Here is a 21,222-nt window from a genome sequence, read left to right as displayed (position 1 = left end):
ATCACTGCCATCGCAAAGGAACTGATTATGTCAGATTTTGTATCAAACCTGCTGTTGAGGAGTACATCAGTAGATCACTGGGAGTCAACATTGTGGAGGAAATTTTGACAAGTTGCCATTCACCAGAGTACAGTTCACGCTCCTTTTTCCAGTACAACATTCAAAAGGAGTTGCTGCAAAAGAATGACTTTGAGAGTTTTGTCAAGTACATTACAAGGTATGAAATATTTGTTAAGGATTGGATATTTCAGCATGTCCTGCAAAAAATGTCAGAGGGCCAGACTCTGTGCAAACTGAAGAATGAAATTCTGCAGGTCATAGTTGACAAAATCACAAAAGCATTAAAGCAGTCCACAAAACGCAGTGATGGCACTCCGCTGCCAGACAACCAGGAAAGTATCCCAGAGCTCATCAACAACATGCGAACGTGTTTAAATAAAGACATCTCAATTTCTGTGGAAGATGAAAAAACCATCCTGTTTCAGATCCAAAGCACATGCCATCAGTTTACAGACAGCCTGTTTAAATCATTACATGACTTAAAGGAAGAGCTGAAGGAGGAAATCTCAAACTCTGATGACATCTCTGAAACTCTGAAAAAACTCCCAACCAAACCACAAGATGAGCTCTTTAAGCAAGTGTTTGGCTGTGGAAAACAATGTCCTTTCTGTAAAGTTCCTTGTGAGGCTGGAGGCAAAGAACACAAGGAGCATCATGCAGCTGTGCATCGTCCTCAAGGTCTTGGCATGTACAGAAATATAAAAACGCAGGAGTTGGTTGAAACACTGTGTACAACAGATGTCCACAGCGAAAAAACATTCAGAAGCGCAGACACTGAGGGGAAGTTCCATCCTTATAAAGACTATGCCACATACTATCCAGAGTGGCACATTCCTCCTGACCGCACCATCCAGGCTTCTGACTACTGGAAGTATGTCCTGGTAAAATACAATGACAGATTTGCTGAAGAATACAAAGCCAAGCCTGCTGTCGTTCCAGAGTCCTGGAGAAGCATCACAAAGGAACAAGCACTGAAAGGTTTAAAAGAAGCCTTCAACATAAAGTGAACATCGCACAACTCTGACAAATATCCTTAAACAAGAAACATTTACACACCTCCTGTTTTTTGGGTGCAAACAGAGGAAGTGGAGTGGCAGAATCATATGGCACTGAACAAGTTAGGGCCTTCAGCAAAACAACTTGTTTCACATGTTTTCCTTACTAAGAGAAATGGAAGTCTTCAAAGAAAGACAGAAACACGGCTTCAAATAATTGAAGTGTGAACACCTGATTTATATTTTTTATGTTTCTATGATATGATTTAGTTCATCTGATTGAAGCAGTTATGTTAAACTTTTTAACATGTCTTTTTTTGTGTTTTTAAATATAACAATCATTTTGTTTCGTACATTTTCTTTCAGCACTCTTACTACAGTGCATGAATAAGGCAATGGCTCTGATGTAAGTTTCAAAGGACAAATCATGTCGTTTTTGTTCTTCTTTCAGTTACCTTTTGTGTTTAAGACTTTCTTTTCTTTTCAAAGATAATGTCAGAAGGTGTGTACAATGTGAGGTCAGTATGAGTGACAAGCTGACCATGACAGATGATGAACATGAAAACAGATAGCATGTTGTTGTTTTTATATTTTGGAAGAATTCTGAGTTGTTTTTTAATCTCTCTTTATGTTCATGTTTTATTTTTTATGCCATTTTAACAAGTGTGCACAATAATGATGATGGCAATGATGATAATGTTCTTCAAGACCACGTACAACATGTGTTTTTTTTGTTTGTTTTGATGAGAAATTAAACAGTTTGTTGTTTTTTATGTTGTTGTGTGGCTCTGTGTATTATAACTGGTACACAGTAAAGATGATGAAATGATGATTTACTATACGGAGACGATGTGGGGGATAAAGAGATGATCTGCAGAGTATGTGTCTGAATGGTTCATTCATTGAATCACATTTAGAGTTTTGATTGTCCTGATTAAATAATGTGTCACAAGAAAACTAAACATGTTGGATACAGTCAGAAAATAAGAAACGTTGATGTCACTGACTTGAAGTGCTGACTAACATTGTTTGTTTTGTATTTCTGACATAAATCTTCTTGTGTTTTTAGTTATATTTTGGCCTTGTTGTTTTAATGTTTTTGCTCAGTCATAGAGCTACAGTATAGTGATGCTGATGTAGTGGATGATGACGTTCTCATACAATAACAGTTTGAAACAGATGTTTAAAAAATATAATCACAAGTTTGAATGTTTTTACTTTTCTATTTGTATTCGTCATAGGAAAAAAAAACATGTTAATCTTTTGATGTGTTTTTGATTTAGTCAGTGAATATGTGATTTTAATCTTCCTGAATTTGATATTGATGTTTAAAAGTTGTCTGAAGAGGCCGATAGCAGGAAAAGTGAGGCCAAATCTTGTTATTTCAGACAGACGATGAGTTCAGCAAGCTGGACGTGATATTTACATGTTCTTAATTCTGTTTTTGATGTTTTTGATGGAAAATGTTGTGTTCTCTTAATTCTATATGACAAGTGATAAATATGATATACTGTATGTATAATAAATGTGAAAATGGGCCTAAAGCCACAAATGTTGAGTTAAATTGTGATTAAAGATTTCAATTGAAATTATTTTTTTCTTCAGTCTTCTTTTGTTCAGGCTGTAAATAATAGCTGTCAACAATCACTCTTTCCAGCTGTTAGTCAGAACTATTAATAATCTGTGTGACTGAAATATGGGATAACACGTGTCTATAAACAGCAGTTATCTATTTTTGCAACACTACAGTCTGAAAGGAGAGTAAATTCATTTTCCGTGTCTCTTCAGCTGTCCTATCTAAAAATGCAAAAACTGTCCCTCTGAAGAACATTTGTACGGGCTGTTTGTGTGCAAAGCAAACTGATATTTAGAGACAATCATTCTAACTTCAAATCAAAGAACAATAACATGAAAATTAGGAACATTAACATAATACGTCATTATCTAAGATGTTAGGAGCTAAATGAAAATGCAACAGAGTAAGAATTGTGGGATATGAAGATTGGCTGGTGGATTTTCTCCCAGTTGATTAAAGGAGATAATTGTTTTTAGTTCTCTTAAGGTGACAATGATTTGATCAGATAATGTTCATTGGCTGTACCAAGTACTCGCTGGCTCATAAAGTCTGCTCTCATGCACAACACATCACTGACAACTGAAGGAAAATACCACAAGGGGGCGCTCCAATCACACTCTTTAAACATAAAGATGAACACACCTGTGTGTCTGCTTATTAAGTTTTATTTGTCCACTCAGTGCTGAAGTCTATCCATGGAAATGACTTGAATTCTGCTTCTAGTCTTTCTTACAATAAATTATTATATAAACAAATTTTATGGTTTTAAGCTGTGTGTTGTTTTTGTTGTGTTAACAGTGTTTGGATAGGCCTATAGGTGTGTGTTTGGTGGTGTGCTATGTACGGTTGGGGAAGCCCAGTTTCAGGCCCTCTTATTTTGGGGTTCACTCGCTGATAGTTTGGGAACCCCTGGTCTACCCAAATCAGAAGAAATATCTAGATCTCCCTATCCCATTTATTTGAACAATGATTAAGGTCTTTTATATGCTCTTTTGTAAGCACCTGAAGATAAAAAAAAATTAAAAAAATGATTGATCCATCTATCTATCCTTTCACATTTTCTTTTCTTTTTTTTAGGTTTTACTAAAAAAACAAAAAAACAGAAAATAACTTCATTAAGTTAAATACCGAAACAGTCTTCAATTAAAAATATAGCAACATTTAGGCTGAATGTTCAACAAATTCATTTGGTAGAATTAAACCAGCGCTATAGTTCAAAACAACCAAAGTTTGGGTAGAATATATAAACCATCAGGCTGGGCTAAACAGGCTGGGCTAACCCTAACCCTACCCTTAAATAACCCGGCATGTAGTTGTTCTTAAATTGACCCAGCAGTTCAATCAAAAACTACGCAGTTTAGGTAGTTTTTAACCTAACTGCTGGTGCAGTATGTGCAGGTCCACTGGATGCACATCTTGTACGGTTCTGCCACCTAGTGGATTTTTGCAGAACAGCATTCATGTCAAACTCAGGTGACTCAGACTGCTGGAGAGCTCTGAGGAGGTCATCTCTCCTCAGTGATTGAACTCATTGTGTCTTACTGCTGTTGTGATAAGCAGAAAACAAACTCAAGCTGTATGACAAATGTGGTTAAAAAAAATATCAGATATCAGAGTAAAGTTTAAATAGAATATTAAATCATCAATATTTTTGCCTCCTGCTACTTCCTCACCGTAGAGCATCTTCTTTTCTAGTCTTGTGACTACTCAGAGTACTTTCACACAGCAGGTCACACCTACACATTCACAACCTGATGGCAGAGGCTGCTGTGTAAAGCATCAGAAGTAACTAATCCATTCATACAAATTCATGCGCTGCAGACGAAGCAGCGGGAGTAACTTGGGGTTAAGTGTCTTGCCCAAGGACACATTGGACATGTTGCTGTAGGAGCTGGGGATCGAACCACCGAACTTCTGGTTAAGAGCCGACGACTCTGACCACAGCCACCCCTAACACTGTCAATTGGACACATTTTTTTAACTTTTTTTAAGTGTGTAGCTTGATTGCAGATGTGCAGCAGGATTGTTTGGGGGCAAGCTGTGTGGATCCACAAAGCTATATGGCAACAATAGCCTGTAGTTTAATCATAGTGTTTCTCTTCCTTAACGATTAGAATATTGAATCAAATTAAAAAATAAATGCATGCCATTTGAAACATGTAAACACTTGTGGGGAAAAACGCGATCTGTATGCCTTCTTTTGTTGTGCCTATGTCTCCTCCTAACTACAGTAACAACAGCCTGTTGTGCGTAACGCTGTGCTCCTGGATTAGCACGTTCCTTTCAAAGGTGTTAAATCGCAATGCGTGTACTAATTTAACTTGTTTGCATTTTCTCCTCCCAGTATTTTGCACGTTAGGGCAGAAACGCCCCATAATGCATATTCATTAAGGCAAACATACTAAATGGTCAATGCGTGTTGTTTTGCTCATTTGAAAGACGCAATCCTCACTGCACGCCGTTAGTAGATCAGAGAGCACTTGCTCCTGCTGCTTCGGTGGCGGTGTATGTATGGGGTTAATTACTTCTGATGGATGATACTACATAACGATCACTACTATATAAGCTCAAGAGCATTAACCCCTGCCACAATACATTTTTGAATGTTGCCTTGAAGTGAATTATTTGTTGCTTTAATTATTGTTGTTTTAAAATTTGACCAGATTTATGAACTTCAATGCATGTGACTTTAAAGACAAAGTGTCTGCATGTTCCCTCTACACCACATAGTATACTTTCCTGATTGCTCTCTTTAGAAGTATGCATATTTAGATATGAAAAGCGATAATGATGGTACCTAGTAAGTCGGGGGTTGAATGTGAGTTATTATGGATAAGGCTTATGCTGAAACCATTAAGAATGAGGGCCCTCTCTTGAAAGAGATGCTTCCCCTCACAAAAGCTGCACTAAAACACCACCCACAGGGTTTTTTATTTAACCCCACTTTTTGAATTTCCAATGGACTTTGGTTTCAAAGCAATGTTCTAAACTTAATTAGTAGTTACTTTGTTTACAGTTTGTTTACTGCCGTTCAGCGCAGCATAAGAGATGTCCCACAAACTCCATCCAAAGATTATCAAATGTTACTCTTTAATAGTTATGGCATATAATACTGTAAAAGTGGTCTCCTATAACGTAAATGAAATTCCTAATCCAATTAAGAGAAGCAAAATATTATTATATTATTATTTTGGGAATGTCCAAAAATTAAGTCTTACTGGCAGGACGTTCATAAATGTTTAGAAACTATATTTCAAATCTCTATTCCATTTGATTTTTTGACGATATATTTGGGCACAAAAGCAATGAATATTCAATCAGCAGCAGACAAATATTTGATGAGAATATTGCTTGTCGTAGGGAAGAAAGCCCTGACTAGGAAATGGTTACAACAAGACGCTCCAACATTAGAGGACTGGTATAAAATTGTTTATGAAATTTACATTATGGAGAGAATAACATTTTCTATAAAAATACAGTCAGAGAAATTTAAGGGATTGTGGTCAAAATGGGTCAGGTACATTAGCCCACGGAGACCCGATATGCTTTAGTTACCTCGCTAAATTGCCTATTGAGGAGACTGTCGTGAATGCATCTTTGTGGATAAATGAGTGAGTGTGACATCTTTTGTTTCTTTTGTTCATTTGTTCTGATGTTTATATTTTGTTGTAAAGTAAAATGAAAGGGAGAGCAACAGCTGGAAGATATTTTTTTGTTGAGAGATGGCCTGATACACTTACCTGTATGAAGTGTTTATCGTCATATATTTGTCATACATCTGTGTGTGAAGTGATTTGTGCACATCTTTGTCTATGTATGGACATAGACTATGTATGAGCTATATTAAAATCATTTCTGTGAAACTAAAGTTAAATAAATGTTTTTTATTTTGGGTTTAAAAGCAGTAGAGAGCCATGGGAAAAGTCTGAACATGCTGACACTGAAGACACATGAACCAGAGCCTACAGGTAAACTTTTACTTGGACTTTTGGACAGATTGATTTATAAAAAAGGACATTTTGTGTCATGTGAAGTCGTCTCTCTGCTTAAATATTGATGGTACCTTGTGATTATAGATAATGAAACAAAAGCATGTGAGGCTTCATAAATCTGACATGTCTCTGTTATTTGCACTTCGATGACTAAATATATGACCAGAAAATAGTCTTTTAATTGTTTGAAGGTCACAAAATGCAAAACAAAAGGTCCATTTTGAAATGTTTGAACTATCATCTTGTAATGACTATCACTGCTTACATATTGTTCTTGTCTTGGCAAGCCATGACTCAAACTTTTCAGCTAACAGGACATCACATTAAAATGATGCATTATTATAATGAATCAAATCCTCAATGTTCTTCACTTTATATTCTTTTCTACAATTCAAATTCCAATAATAATAATAATAATGATAAAAATAATACAAGCAGTAAGATAAGACTGAACTCTCTTTTAATTAGAAATTGCTTCAAAAATCTGAGAACAAACTATATAATAAAAAGCTGAATTATTTATAAAAACAGTTTTTGTTCTCCTCCATGAAGGACATCAGCTTTACAAACAGTAAACAGAAATCTCCTATAGACAGCGGAATATCGAGTGGAACATTTCAAAACACAAGGCGTACTCCTTATAATATCTTATAATATAAGCTATGTGATTCATATTATGAATCCTTGCTGAGTTACCATGGTAACTTATGCTGGTGAGGAGGCTCCTCTCTTTCCCAGAAAGCTTCTGGCGCCACAGCTCCAGGAGCCTCCCCGCCACCCGGACAGAGTGCAGGCCCAGAAGAGAGCCCAGGGCCCGGGCATCACCCAGCGCCGGCCCCACTGCATCCACCAGCTGCTGCAGGCACAGGGTCTTTGTTTTGTCAGGCCGGGGGTGACGCTGCTGCTGATATCCAGCTTGGCCCTGTGAATCAATGGCTCTCTCAACAACCAGTACAGAGAGTCAGACTTTGGGCACCTTTTACAGTTAAAAAGGGCCCAAGACTTAAAAACACCCTGATAAAACGGAGGCAGCCCACTTAATTTTAAAGAATCAAATAAAAACAGAGCAGCATCCAGCCCCAGGAAATCTGCACGTCTGAGAATGCAGCTGGCCACATCTCTCCACACTAGATCAGCCGGACCTGTCAGATATTTTTGTAAAAACTGTAATCGGAAGGTGGCTGTCCGGCTGGCCAGGTGGACGAGGCCCTGTCCCCCCTCCTCTCTGGTTAAAAACAGCACCCCTTGTGGCACCCAGTGTAGACCATCCCAATAAAAATCTACCATTTTTCTTTGTAACTGGGCTAGCAAGCCTGAAGGGGGGTCTACACAGGTTAAACGGTGCCACAGTTGGGATGCTACAAGGTTGTTTAAAACCAATACTCTACCTTTAAAAGACATTTGAGGGAGCAGCCATTTCCACTTGGAAAGTTTCCCCTCAACTTTCTCTGTGACGCCCTCCCAGTTCTTCTGGACTATCTGTTTTTTCCCGAGGAACACCCCCAGGTACTTAAAACCATCTTTTTTCCAGGCCAAGTTCTGGGGAAGAACTGGGAGACCGTCACGCCACTCACCGACAGCGAGGGCTTCGCTTTTTTTCCAATTCACCCTCGCTGCCGATGTTACGCTAAAAAGTTTTATAATGTTGGTTAAAATATCTGCATCCCTCTGGTTTTTAATAAAAACAACAATGTCATCAGCATAAGCACTTAAAACAATGTTTGTATTAAAACCAGGTAAAACCAAGCCCTGTAAGTTGTAGCGTATGTTGTGAAGGAGGGGTTCCAGGGAGAGTGTGTAAAGCATGCCGGACAGAGCACAGCCCTGCCTGACGCCTCTACACACCCTGAAAGGAGCACACAGACCGCCGTTAAACTTCAGCACACTCTCAACCCCACTGTACAACACTTTGATCTTGGCTATGAAACCAGCGCTGAACCCAAACTTCTCCATAACTTTCCAGAGGAAGTTGTGTTCAACGCGGTCAAAAGCCTTTTCCTGGTCTAGAGAAATCAGACCAGTGTTACAACCCGATGAGCTGGAGATGTCCAAAACATCACGAATGAGGTGGACATTGTCCACCATGGACCTGCCGGGCACACAGTAGGTCTGGTCCCGGTGGATGACCTGCTCCATAGCCTTCCCCAGCCTGGAGGCAAAGAGTTTGGACAGAAGCTTGTAATCCACACACAGCAAAGACACAGGGCGCCAGTTTTTAATGTCCTGCAGGTTGCCTTTCTTTGGGAGCAACGTGATTACGGCTCTCCTGCAGGACATGGGCATTGAACCAGAGGCCAGACTTTCATTAAAAACATCTAAAAAGTCCTTTGCAAGGATGTCCCAGAAGGCTTTGTAAAATTCCACACTCAGGCCGTCTATGCCGGGAGCCCGCCGCCCTTGCATGCCCTGCAGAGCGGCCTTCAGTTCCTGCATCTGTAACGGCCCGTTGAGCTGTGTGTTGGTCTCCTCAGAGACCTGAGGCAGTCCATTACAGAACCCCTCCACCAGCTTCCTCCTCCTCATACTCACTTGAGTATAGTGTTGAGTAGAAACTCACAGCTCACCTTCTTATCTGGCTTGGTTCAGTCAATGTTTGCCCTGTGTCTGCTAAAAGTGAGTGGATTACCCTCCTCTGCCCACTCCTCTTCTCCAGGCCGAAGAAGAAACTAGAGGGAGCATCCATCTCCGCGATGGCTTGAAACCGGGACCTGACCAGTGCACCCTGTACTTTAACATCCAACAGGTCGGCTAAAGCTAGCTTTTTGACTTTGAGGATTTCAATATATCCTCGATTTGCTGTGGACTCGCTCAATCTTTCTAGTTCCACTATATCAGTCTCCAGGTCTTTCATAGATCTGGTGATGTCTCTGGTGACATTGAGGGTGTGCTGTTGACATAGGAGTTTAATCTCAGTCTTACCATGGTCCCACCACTGCCTAAGACTGTTAAAATCACCCTTCCTCTGTCTAAAAACATCCCAGAAATAAATAAGAACCTCTTTAAAATGTTTATCAAATGTTAAGACTGAATTAAAATGCCAATAAGCACTTTTTGGTAAAATATTTTGAATAAAAACATTACACAAAAGTAACGAATGGTCAGTAAAACCAGCAGGAACAATACTGCACATTTTAAAAATATTAAAATGATGCTTAAAACAATAAATACGGTCTAGTCTAGCTGAGGAGATCCTACTCTCTCTGAGGTGGGACCATGTGTACTGTCGGCAGTCTGCATGCATCCTTCTCCACACGTCCACCAGGCCATGAGAATAGACCAGCTGCCTCAGAACATGTTGGGAAACTGGATGTGGCTCTGCATGGTTGCGATCTAAAGATGCATTTTCTGTACAGTTAAAATCCCCACCCAAGAATAAAAAAATCCTCCGAGGCACAGCCATTTAAAACATCATTAACTTTTTGTAAAAACAGCTTCCTCTCTGCACCGATTGTTGGTGCATACACATTGATAAAAACAGCAGTAAAAAGGTCAAACCGTGCTTTAATTAAAAGCAACCTCCCCTCGATAAAATGCTCGACCTCCAGTGAAACCGGAGTGAAAGACTTGGAGAGGAGAAAGCCAACTCCTCCACTAAGAGAAGTGTTGTGACTTAAAATGACTTCCCCCTCCCACTCTCTCCTCCAGTCTGCCTCATTGGTGCTATCACTATGTGTCTCCTGTAAATAAAAAACATCGATATGTTTCATTTTGGCCGTTTCATATATAGCTGCTCTTTTTTTTGACTCTCTGGCTCCATTTATATTCAAACTTCCCACTCTAAAATTATCCATAAGTGAGAAATTAAGAACAAAAAGAAAAATCAATAAATTAATTAAAACACACATTGGAGCTCTTCCCATCATCATTGTTCATTTGTTTTTTTGCTTTACCCACAAGTTTTTTTAATCTAAAAACCTCCTTGTTAGTGAGGCCAGACTCCTCCTTTTGGTGCATGTGGAGTCTGGCCGAGGTATAAAACAAACTTAAAACTGGGAAATGCTCTTCAATTTTAACACCTTTAGCATTTTTGGTTTTTGCTAAAAACGACTGAATCATTTCTACAGAGTAAAGTTTTTTCTGTTGACTGTTACTTATTTTGAATCCAGATATATCACTCCTGTCAGAGACACAGTCATCACTTTCACTTTCCTCTGTCTGCCCCTGTCCCCTTACTGTCTGTCTGTCCTCCGCCACTTTGCTATTCTTTGCCTCATACTTTGTGCCCCTAGTTTTTCTTCTGCGTTTAGAAGCAGATTTGACCTTTACTGCTTCCTCTTCCTCCTCCTCCATCTCAGCCTCTTCCACCTGTTCCCCCCATGTAAGTTTACTGTTCCCCCCACCTGTCTCCTCTGCCTGTGTTTCATCTTCCTCCTCTGACATACCCTCCTGCGTTTCACTGACGCCACTTGCTTTATTTATCTGCACTTCACTCACACTTTTTCCAGCTGTTTCTTCCCCCTTTTCTTCACCCACCTCACTTTCCACCACGTCACCCAAAACATTCCTTCACTTCCCTGATTATTTTCACCCACACCGTGCACATCATTCATACTCACCACCCCGTGCTCCAGGTCAGACACAGCAGCGGCGAGGCGCGGCGCGCTTCGCGGCGCCGCTATCGGCCGCTTAGATGCCGCGGTCCGGGCCGCAGCAGATGAAGTCTCCGCTGCGGCCACAGGCCGCGGGGCAGGGGCCTCCCGCCGCTCCGCTGCAACCGGCGGAGCAGCGGAAAGCCCCGCCACAGGGCCGGGCGTCACCCCACGGCCAGGCGGAGCCGGATCCCCTTGTCTCGGACAGGCCTTCACGGTGTGTCCCTCCTCACCACAACCGAAACATTTCATGGTGGCAAATATCACGTAGTCATAATCATCTACTTTAACATGGAAGCGGAGGTTGAGGTCCGCATCCCGATTGTTAAGTATCATAAACAGTTGTCTACGGTGAGACACTACGTGTTTCAGCAGCTGAGATCTACATCCAGACAGAATCTTTTTTATGGGTGATACCACCTTCCCATGTCTGGAGAGCTCTCTGCTAAGAAACTCGTCGGTTATGAACGGAGGGACATTGGACAGGATGACTCTGGTGGAAGGCTGTGTCAGCGGAGTCACCTGTACAAACATTTCCTTCACCGTGATGCCTGTCTCAACGACTCGGTTCACCTTCTCCACCTGGTCCAGGAAGATGACCACGGCGCTGTTCATCCGAGCGGCCGACCTCACGCTGCCGTGCCCGACCTTCTCTCCCACAGCAAGCCCAATCTCCTCCACGCTACACGGAAAGCTGGCATTGATTTTAATGCCATGCTTTCGCGTGAGGTGGCCGAAGGTGACTCCATTTACCATGGCGTCTGAAGACGCCGACCGGCGAGACACCGGCAGGAGAGAAAAAAGAAAAAACACAAACACACACTAACAATAAACTTAAAGTGAAACTACAACCAATAAACTACATTAAATTAAATCAAATTACTAAAGAAAAAAACCATCAAACACACTCGCTCAGAGTCTCACTCCACACCACTCACTCCCAGCATGCACCAGAGAGAGAGACAGAGAGTGAGAGACAGAGAGTGAGAGAGAGACAGACAGAGTGAGAGACAGAGAGAGAGAGACATAGAGTGAGAGACAGAGACAGACAGAGTGAGAGACAGAGAGAGAGAGAGAGACAGACAGAGTGAGAGAGAGAGACAGAGAGAGAGAGACAGAGAGAGTGAGAGACAGAGAGAGAGACAGACAGAGTGAGAGACAGAGAGAGAGAGAGACAGACAGAGTGAGAGACAGAGAGAGAGAGACAGAGAGAGAGAGAGTGAGACAGACAGAGAGTGAGAGACAGACAGAGAGTGAGAGACAGAGAGAGACAGAGACAGAGAGAGAGAGGCAGAGAGAGAGAGTGACAGACAGAGAGAGAGAGTGACAGACAGAGAGAGAGAGTGAGAGACAGAGAGATTTTGATTTTTCAAACTTCATTTAATTGCTCAAAGCATTTTCAAAAAAACACAAATAACAAACAGCCAATCACTGAAAAATAAAACAAAATAAAATAAAACCAAAATCAAATCAAAATGTTACCAAAAACCAAATCATCATTTTCAACAGAACATAAAACACGTTTGATGCACCAAGTGTCTTCAAACTCTTCTAGATTGTTTGACTAACTGAAGAAACTGAAATCTAGTTTCAGACGAGCTTTTAACACATCATCATCACTAGAACGCCCTCTGTTAATCACATCACCCCTGTCCTACAGCAGCTTCATTGGCTCCCAGTTAAACATCGCATCACCTTCACAGTTCTGCTCCTCCCCTCCCACAAATCCGTAATATCGACTCTCTTTCCATTTTCAAATCTCATCTCAAAACACATCTTTTTAAACTGGCATATTCAGTCTGATCATTCTCCATCCGGTCTGATAAATCCTTTACATCCTGTGCATTTGTGTTTTTTTGTGTTTTTAATGTTAGTTTTATCGTTGTGTTGTTACTTTGTTGTTTTTATCTGTATTTGCTCTAACTTTGCGAGTAACTCCAACTCCAAACAACAAACATGGACATTCATCTTTTTGGAGTATTGGTGTTGTTTTTCTTTCTCTGTGGACTTTTTAAAACTTCCTCGGGAGACCCATTCAGTCATGGCTCCATTGTTTACACCTGCGAACAGCTGGTTGCGCTGTGCCGACCTCGGATACATCCAGCCGAAAGACCGGACATCCCCGCAGAACTACGGAGGAGGAGAAGGGGATGCAGAGCCGGGGTGAAGTGTCGGTGATCTGGATTCCCTTGTTGTTGATATGTTTGATGATGAAGAAATTCGCCGTTGAGACTGATTTGCTTTCAAAAAGGATTATTTATTAACAAGAACAGCATCTCCAGGCTCACCATGGTTCGACCTGGGAGAGACACAGCCAAAAGTGATCTCCCCCGAACATACAATGAGAGTGCTATTTATACAAAATGTCACAGGACACATGAGGACATCTGTTTCCTGTTCTTGGGTATCTCTCTGGACACAGGGGTCCCCTTGTTTACCTTCCACTGTGGGGGATCCTGTCTTAGATTTAGGTATTTCCTGGCAACTCATAGAACAACACCTCTGAGCAAACATTTAACTGAAGGGGACTCCTCTATCAGATACAAATTTCCAGATGTGTGCGTTATACAACTAAAAGAGCAGTATAATATCTCTGTACTAGATATTTAAGACACTTCATCGGGAAAAGAAAAGACGGTACAAACCATCCGTGCCGTCTTTAATTATGGGGAATGTAAGATCTCTCCCTAATAAGATGGAGGCGCTGACGGCGCTCACCCGGCTTCAGAGGGAGTACCGAGAGTGTAGCATCATGCAGTTCACGGAGACATGGCTGAATGAACTCACTCCGGACGCGCTCGTAACTTTGGACGGCTTCCACCTCATCAGAGCGGACCGGAGCGTGACGGAGAGTGGTAAGAAGAAAGGCGGGGGAATAGCGATGTATGAGAGATGGTGTAGCTCTGGGCACATCACCGTTAAAGAACAGCACTGCACTAAGGATGTGGAGCTGCTGGCTGTAAGCATTCAGACATATTACCTGCCGAGGGAGTTTTCACACGTGATCGCTGTGACTGTTTACATCCCCCCCCCCCCTCGGCAGACGCTGCAGCCTGTGAACTCATCCACAGTGTAGTGTCTCAGCTACAGACATCACACCCCCAGTCTCTTAGGGCGCGGTCACACTGGCCATCCGTACCGTGCTGTACCCAAGCACGATTGCCCCCCCGCAGCGACATTCCCCCGCTGGCCGGCACGGCCCGCGGTCACACTACACAGGACTATCCGTGCCTAAGCACGATTACCTCTTGTACATAACGTCTTAATACAACACATGCACGCTTTATGTTATTATGAAGCGTGCTCAGTTTACAAACAAGTGGACGAGAGAGAGAGAGAGAGAGAGAAAGAGACACGCAGTCGAGTCCGCGTCTGCACATCAGAGAACAACACAGAGCATGACAGCTACTTTACTGACTTTACAGCTTATTTCAAGCCATTTTTATCAGACACAGCAATAAATAAATAAAAAATAAAATAAAATAGACGCGCGGCCGAGTCCACAGGCGAGTCCGCAGCCGCACATCGGAGAACAACACAGAGAACATGACAGCTACTTTGTGTCTTATATTGAGTCATGTTAGTCAGATACAGACATGAAACTCTGGATTTCTCCAGAATGAAGGCTGTCAGCGTTGTGTACCCGCGTGCTTGTGCTCGTGCATGAAGTGTACCGTGCCGAAGCACACCTCTCCGAAGTGTGCCAAAGCCAAGGAAGTGTACCGTGCCTGAGCACGATACGGAGCGGTCACACTGGCCAAACGAACTGGACTTTAGCGTTGAAGCGTGCTTGAGCCCGGTACGGATTGGACTTACTGTATGCAAACACCAAAGATGCATACAGATCATCACCCCTCCCCCATTGGGGTGCTCAGACCACAACCTGGTGAGACTGCAGCCCATTTAGGGAGAGTGGGGTAAAGTGAGACATTTTTTACATTTGCTCCCCTCTAAGCGAGCTAAAATGATATATCAGTACACATTTCCCATTAATTCAGGATGTTTCCTAGCAATGGAAATTATCAGAATGTATTCAGGACGAAGGGCAGTGAAAATATGATTGTTTTTTAAAAAGTGGTCAGAGTGGTCTCTGGAGTGGACTGTCACCTGGCTGCATGGACAACGGACTACCTCACCAACAGACCACAGTACGTGAGGCTTCAGGACTGTGAGTCTGACATGGTGGTCTGCAGTACAGGGGCCCCTCAGGGGACAGTTCTTTCCACTTTTCTCTTCACCCTGTACACCTCGGACTTCTGTCACAACTCTGGGAGCTGCCACCTGCAGAAGTTCTCCGATGACACAGCCATCGTGGGGTGTGTGTCTAAGGGGAGCGAACAGGAGTACAGGCAGGTCATCATGGACTTTGTCAACTGGAGTGAGCTCAACCACCTTCGGCTCAATGCCAGCAAGACAAAGGAGATGGTGATTGACTTCAGCAGGAAGTCACCCCAGACTGCACCGGTGAACATCCAGGGCTTGGACATTGAGAGGGTGAAGACGTACAAATACCTGGGTGTTCACCTCAACAATAAACTGGACTGGTCACACAACACAGACGTCCTGTACAAGAAGGGCCAAAGTCGACTACACCTGCTGAGACGATTGAGGTCCTTTGGAGTGTGCAGGACTCTGTTGAGGACTTTTTATGACACTGTGGTGGCGTCTGCACTTTTCTATGCAGTGGTCTGCTGGGGAGGAGGGAGCACAGAGAGAGACAGGACTGTCTTGGACTGTCCTCTGGACTCTGAAGAGGAGGTGGGTGAGAGGAGGATGTTAGTGAAGCTGACATCCATCATGGACAACCCCTCTCACCCCCTGCATGACACTGTGGGGGCCCTGAGCAGCTCCTTCAGCAGCAGACTGAGACACCCACCCTGCAAGACAGAGCGCTACCGCAGGTCATTCATCCCATCTGCAGTCAGACTGTTTAATCAGACTCTTTAACAGCATCACCACCTCATGACTCATTTCAATAATGCTATTTTAATAACAATAACTCTTTCCACAAGTGGAAGTGTAAATACGTGTAATATTCTATTATTGTATTTTTTTATTTAACTGATGTAAATATGTTTGATTTTTAACTTCTATTTTTATTTTTAATAATTATATTCCTGTTTTCTTGAGCTGCTGTAACGCAAAAATTTTCCCCATGGGGGATCAATAAAGTTTATCTTTATCTCTATCTCTGCTTTGTAAGGTGACCTGGAGAGTTTTGAAATGCGCCTTTAAATAAAATGTATTATTATTATTATTATTATTATTATTATTATTATTAGAATTATTTTTTGTCGCAGTAAGAAATTCATAGGGTGAATTAATTTGACGAAAACTAGATACACAAGTATGAACAAGTAATACAGTAATAGAATAGCTGTATAGTTTAAAGGTTATCAGATAACATATTACTAAGATTACATTAATTTTATTGTCAAATCTCATCACCTACTCTAATGACCGAACTCTAATAAAAAATTCAGATAGTAGGCCTTTTAGGTAAACATTAACTGAAATCACAAAACGTCCTCCTGTAAGTCTCCTGTTAAGATCCTATCACAGTAACTGATCTAAAAACAATGATCCATGAATACTTTTCCTGAAGCAACCGGCACCCCATGTGTTCAGCCCATTGATATTGTTTTTATTCCTCTTAGACTTAGAAACTTTATTTATCCCTGAGGGCAATTCGGTTCCAGAGTCCACCCAGACCATGCATACATTTACAAACAAACAACAGATGGAGTACGTCAGAGACAACAAACAAATCAGTACTCGACAAAGACGAGCACTGACACCCTCGTGTGGTCTCTTTGGGCAATGACACCCTTTATTCTTAATGAACAAAATTGGTAATTTGTAAATCAAAAGTCACTAATTTCAGTATTTTGTGACTTTTAATATCAACAATAGATTTGGAAATTGATATTTATCAAACGGAATAAGTGTTTATTTCTCTTCTTAGTCTTTGTAACTTCATGGCTGTGGATGAAGATATTTAGTCTCTATGATCTGAATTCTTCCCATGTGGCATAAATGGTGGTCCATGGTGTCCAGAGTTATCACTATAACTAAATGTCTTGCTGGAGTTATACGTGTGCTTTCAGCCACTATATAAGATCCCATAAGTGTTATACTTTTCTTCAAGTTAAGGGAACTGAAGAGTTGATCTTGATTCCCCCTCACAAACAGATTCAGTTTATCAGTGTGTTAGACTAAGATAAAGTGCTCAGATCTTGCACTTTAATAAAACCAGTTATACCTCAGTTTCAAAAGTAGTCATTTACATGTTCGGAATACATAATTTATATAAACAAGTCATTTTGTGTGTGTACTTCTTCCTATCGACAGCAACAGTCGGCTGCTGTAAAAGTGCCTCCTTCCTGTCGGCTGCTACCAGGAAAGGGTGGGACTTGTTTTCCATAGCCAATCGGTAGTCGACATAACTGACACAGCCAATAAGAACAGAGTCCGAGTTTAGTTACTCTGACTTGACACATTTTTAACCAATTACATTATACAAATAATCACGGAGCTCATGTTCCACCCTCAACTCCACTCTCGTTTCACTTTCACTTATTTTTGTGTCGCAGCAAGAAATTCATCGGGTGAGTTACCAGAAAACTAGATACACAAAAATAAACAAGTAGCCTATTGTTACCTGTATAGTTTAAAGGTTATCAGATAACGTCTTACTAAGATTATATACATTTTATTGTCAATTCTGAGTAGGTGATCCATGAAAACTTTTCTGCTGTAATGTGTCTATTCGTACAACAAGTCAGCAAGCTCATATTGAAAGTGAATATGTATTATATTACAAACAACATTTTGAAAAAAGATTTGTGTGGTACTTTGGTTTGAGTTTTTAATACATTTTCTAAAAAATTCTCTGAGCTGAGGTGATTTATTGAGAAGTTTTTGACAATCATTCAGGCAGCTGTCATGTAGGGAGGACAAGATCTGACAGAAGTATAAATAAATAAATAAATGTATAAATAAATACTGGAATAAATAAATAAAAGAATAAATAATTAAATGCGTGAATAAATAAATAAAAACTGGTAAATAAATGGGACATAAATAATTAGATGTCTTAAATTTATTTCTACATGTATTTATTTCCACATTTATTTATTTCTACATTTATTTATTTCTACATTTATTTATTTCCATATTTATTTATTTATACATTTATTTATTTCCACATTTACTCATTTCTACATTTATTTATTTCTACATTTCTGTTTCCGTATGCTAAAGAGGTAGGAGGGACTGATCTAAAAACGATGATCCATGAATACTTTTCCTGAGGCAACCGGCACCCCATGCGTTCAGCCCATTGATATTGTTTTTATTCCTCTTAGACTTAGAAACTTTATTTATCCCTGAGGGCAATTCGGTTCCAGAGTCCACCCAGACCATGCATACATTTACAAACAAACAACAGATGGAGTATGTCAGAGACAACAAACAAATCAGTACTTGACAAAGACGAGCACTGACACCCTCGTGTGGTCTCTTTGGGCAATGACACCCTTTATTCTTAATGAACAAAATTGGTAATTTGTAAATCAAAAGTCACTAATTTCAGTATTTTGTGACTTTTAATATCAACAATAGATTTGGAAATTGATATTTATCAAACGGAATAAGTGTTTATTTCTCTTCTTAGTCTTTGTAACTTCATGGCTGTGGATGAAGATATTTAGTCTCTGTGATCTGAATTCTTCCCATGTGGCATAAATGGTGGTCCATGGTGTCCAGAGTTATCACTATAACTAAATGTCTTGCTGGAGTTATACGTGTGCTTTCAGCCACTATATAAGATCCCATAAGTGTTATACTTTTCTTCAAGTTAAGGGAACTGAAGAGTTGATCTTGATTCCCCCTCACAAACAGATTCAGTTTATCAGTGTGTTAGACTAAGATAAAGTGCTCAGATCTTGCACTTTAATAAAACCAGTTATACCTCAGTTTCAAAAGTAGTCATTTACATGTTCGGAATACATAATTTATATAAACAAGTCATTTTGTGTGTGTACTTCTTCCTATCGACAGCAACAGTCGGCTGCTGTAAAAGTGCCTCCTTCCTGTCGGCTGCTACCAGGAAAGGGTGGGACTTGTTTTCCATAGCCAATCGGTAGTCGACATAACTGACACAGCCAATAAGAACAGAGTCCGAGTTTAGTTACTCTGACTTGACACATTTTTAACCAATTACATTATACAAATAATCACGGAGCTCATGTTCCACCCTCAACTCCACTCTCGTTTCACTTTCACTTATTTTTGTGTCGCAGCAAGAAATTCATCGGGTGAGTTACCAGAAAACTAGATACACAAAAATAAACAAGTAGCCTATTGTTACCTGTATAGTTTAAAGGTTATCAGATAACGTCTTACTAAGATTATATACATTTTATTGTCAATTCTGAGTAGGTGATCCATGAAAACTTTTCTGCTGTAATGTGTCTATTCGTACAACAAGTCAGCAAGCTCATATTGAAAGTGAATATGTATTATATTACAAACAACATTTTGAAAAAAGATTTGTGTGGTACTTTAGTTTGAGTTTTTAATACATTTTCTAAAAAATTCTCTGAGCTGAGGTGATTTATTGAGAAGTTTTTGACAATCATTCAGGCAGCTGTCATGTATGGAGGACAAGATCTGACAGAAGTATAAATAAATAAATAAATGTATAAATAAATACTGGAATAAATAAATAAAAGAATAAATAATTAAATGCGTGAATGAATAAATAAAAACTGGTGAATAAATGGGACATAAATAATTAGATGTCTTAAATTTATTTCTATATTTATTTATTTCCACATTTATTTATTTCTACATTTATTTATTTCTACATTTATTTATTTATACATTTATTTATTTATACATTTCAGTGTCCGTATGCTAATGAGGTAGGAGGGACTAACGTCAGTCTCATTCAGGATTGGTCAACTGAGCGATCCAGCTGTGAGTTAGTTATACTATCTAATGGCATACTCAAAATAAACTCACAGATCTCAAGCTGGTCAGCAACTTCCCGCAGCAGGTCTGCCAGCGGCCTCCTGGTTGAAGCCATGCTAGTCTGCTTAATGTCAACAGGAAGTCTCGCTAGGAATAGATCTGACTGGATCGCTCAGTTGACCAATCCTGAATGAGACTGACGTTAGTCCCTCCTACCTCATTAGCATACGGACACAGAAATGTATCCCGGGTTTGTTTGTGTAGGCATTACGTTACAGTTCATACCAAAGTCAATTTTGATTTAGTTTCAGGATTTGCAAAATATAATTGTTGTTCTCTTTATTGGATACTTACCTTTATTCATTCTTTTGTTCAGTTCCCCATGTGGTCCTGCAGCTAAAGGGGCTGGTTCAGCACTTCCTGGGTATTTATAAGATTGATGATGTTATCACTAACATCATTGGGGCAAACCGACTGTAGGGTTTATCTTGAGTTATGTTGTCTTTGTTTTTATTTCTTGCCTATTTGAGTTTTTAGTAGAATATAATTTAATGTTTAAAGTTAATTGGGTTGGGTTAATGAGCTAAGGTTCATTTTAGGGTTCATGTTGATTTCTTTGGTTTCAGAGAAAAGTGTACACCCACCCTTTGAGTTATGTTACACCAAGCTGCAGCCAATTTGTTAATGTGGCAGTCTATAAAGCCAGGAAAAGCTTACTATTGCTGAAAGAGAGGTGAGGCCTTTGACACATGCCTTAGTAGGACTGGGCAATATATCGAGTTTTTAAGATATATCGATATATTTTCAAACAAGATATAGGGTAAGACAATATCGTAAATATCGATATAGTTTATGTTACATTAAAATAACGTTACAGAGGTGCCAGGTCACCTTTTTCTCATCTCACTGATGATGACTGACTGTCTGTCCCTCTTAACCCTGCTCCTCCTCTCTCTCTCTTTTATTGTATTTCAGGAACATTTTTATTTTATAATATTAATTTTTAAATTCACAAACAGGTAGTTTGTTTTTTA

General features: G+C 40.3%; 2 protein-coding genes across 5 annotated transcripts in view; both read left to right on the top strand.

The window, feature by feature from the left end:
• LOC132979196 (up-regulator of cell proliferation-like) overlaps nucleotides 1-21,222 on the top strand; it is a 79,857-nt gene that overhangs the window by 9,425 nt on the left and 49,210 nt on the right. The window contains exon 2 of one of the 4 annotated variants that reach the window (XM_061045429.1): nucleotides 6,534-6,599. The exons of 1 other annotated variant lie outside the window; for it this stretch is intronic. The gene's annotated coding sequence lies outside the window, so the exon portion shown is untranslated. Of the gene's footprint in view, nucleotides 1-6,533; nucleotides 6,600-21,222 lie in introns of those variants that run through there. 2 more of the 4 variants (XM_061045345.1, XM_061045503.1) reach the window with 2 other exon arrangements.
• On the top strand, nucleotides 3-2,647 carry LOC132978773 (interferon-induced very large GTPase 1-like; the record flags this gene model as incomplete). The annotated part of the gene is made up of 1 exon (XM_061044081.1): nucleotides 3-2,647. A coding segment is annotated over one exon (1,065 nt), but the record flags the coding sequence as incomplete, so codon positions are not given.

The sequence above is a fragment of the Labrus mixtus genome, chromosome 1 (assembly GCF_963584025.1).
Source record: "Labrus mixtus chromosome 1, fLabMix1.1, whole genome shotgun sequence".
In the NCBI taxonomy this organism is placed as follows: domain Eukaryota; kingdom Metazoa; phylum Chordata; class Actinopteri; order Labriformes; family Labridae; genus Labrus; species Labrus mixtus.
This window is presented reverse-complemented; position numbering and strand designations above follow the sequence as displayed.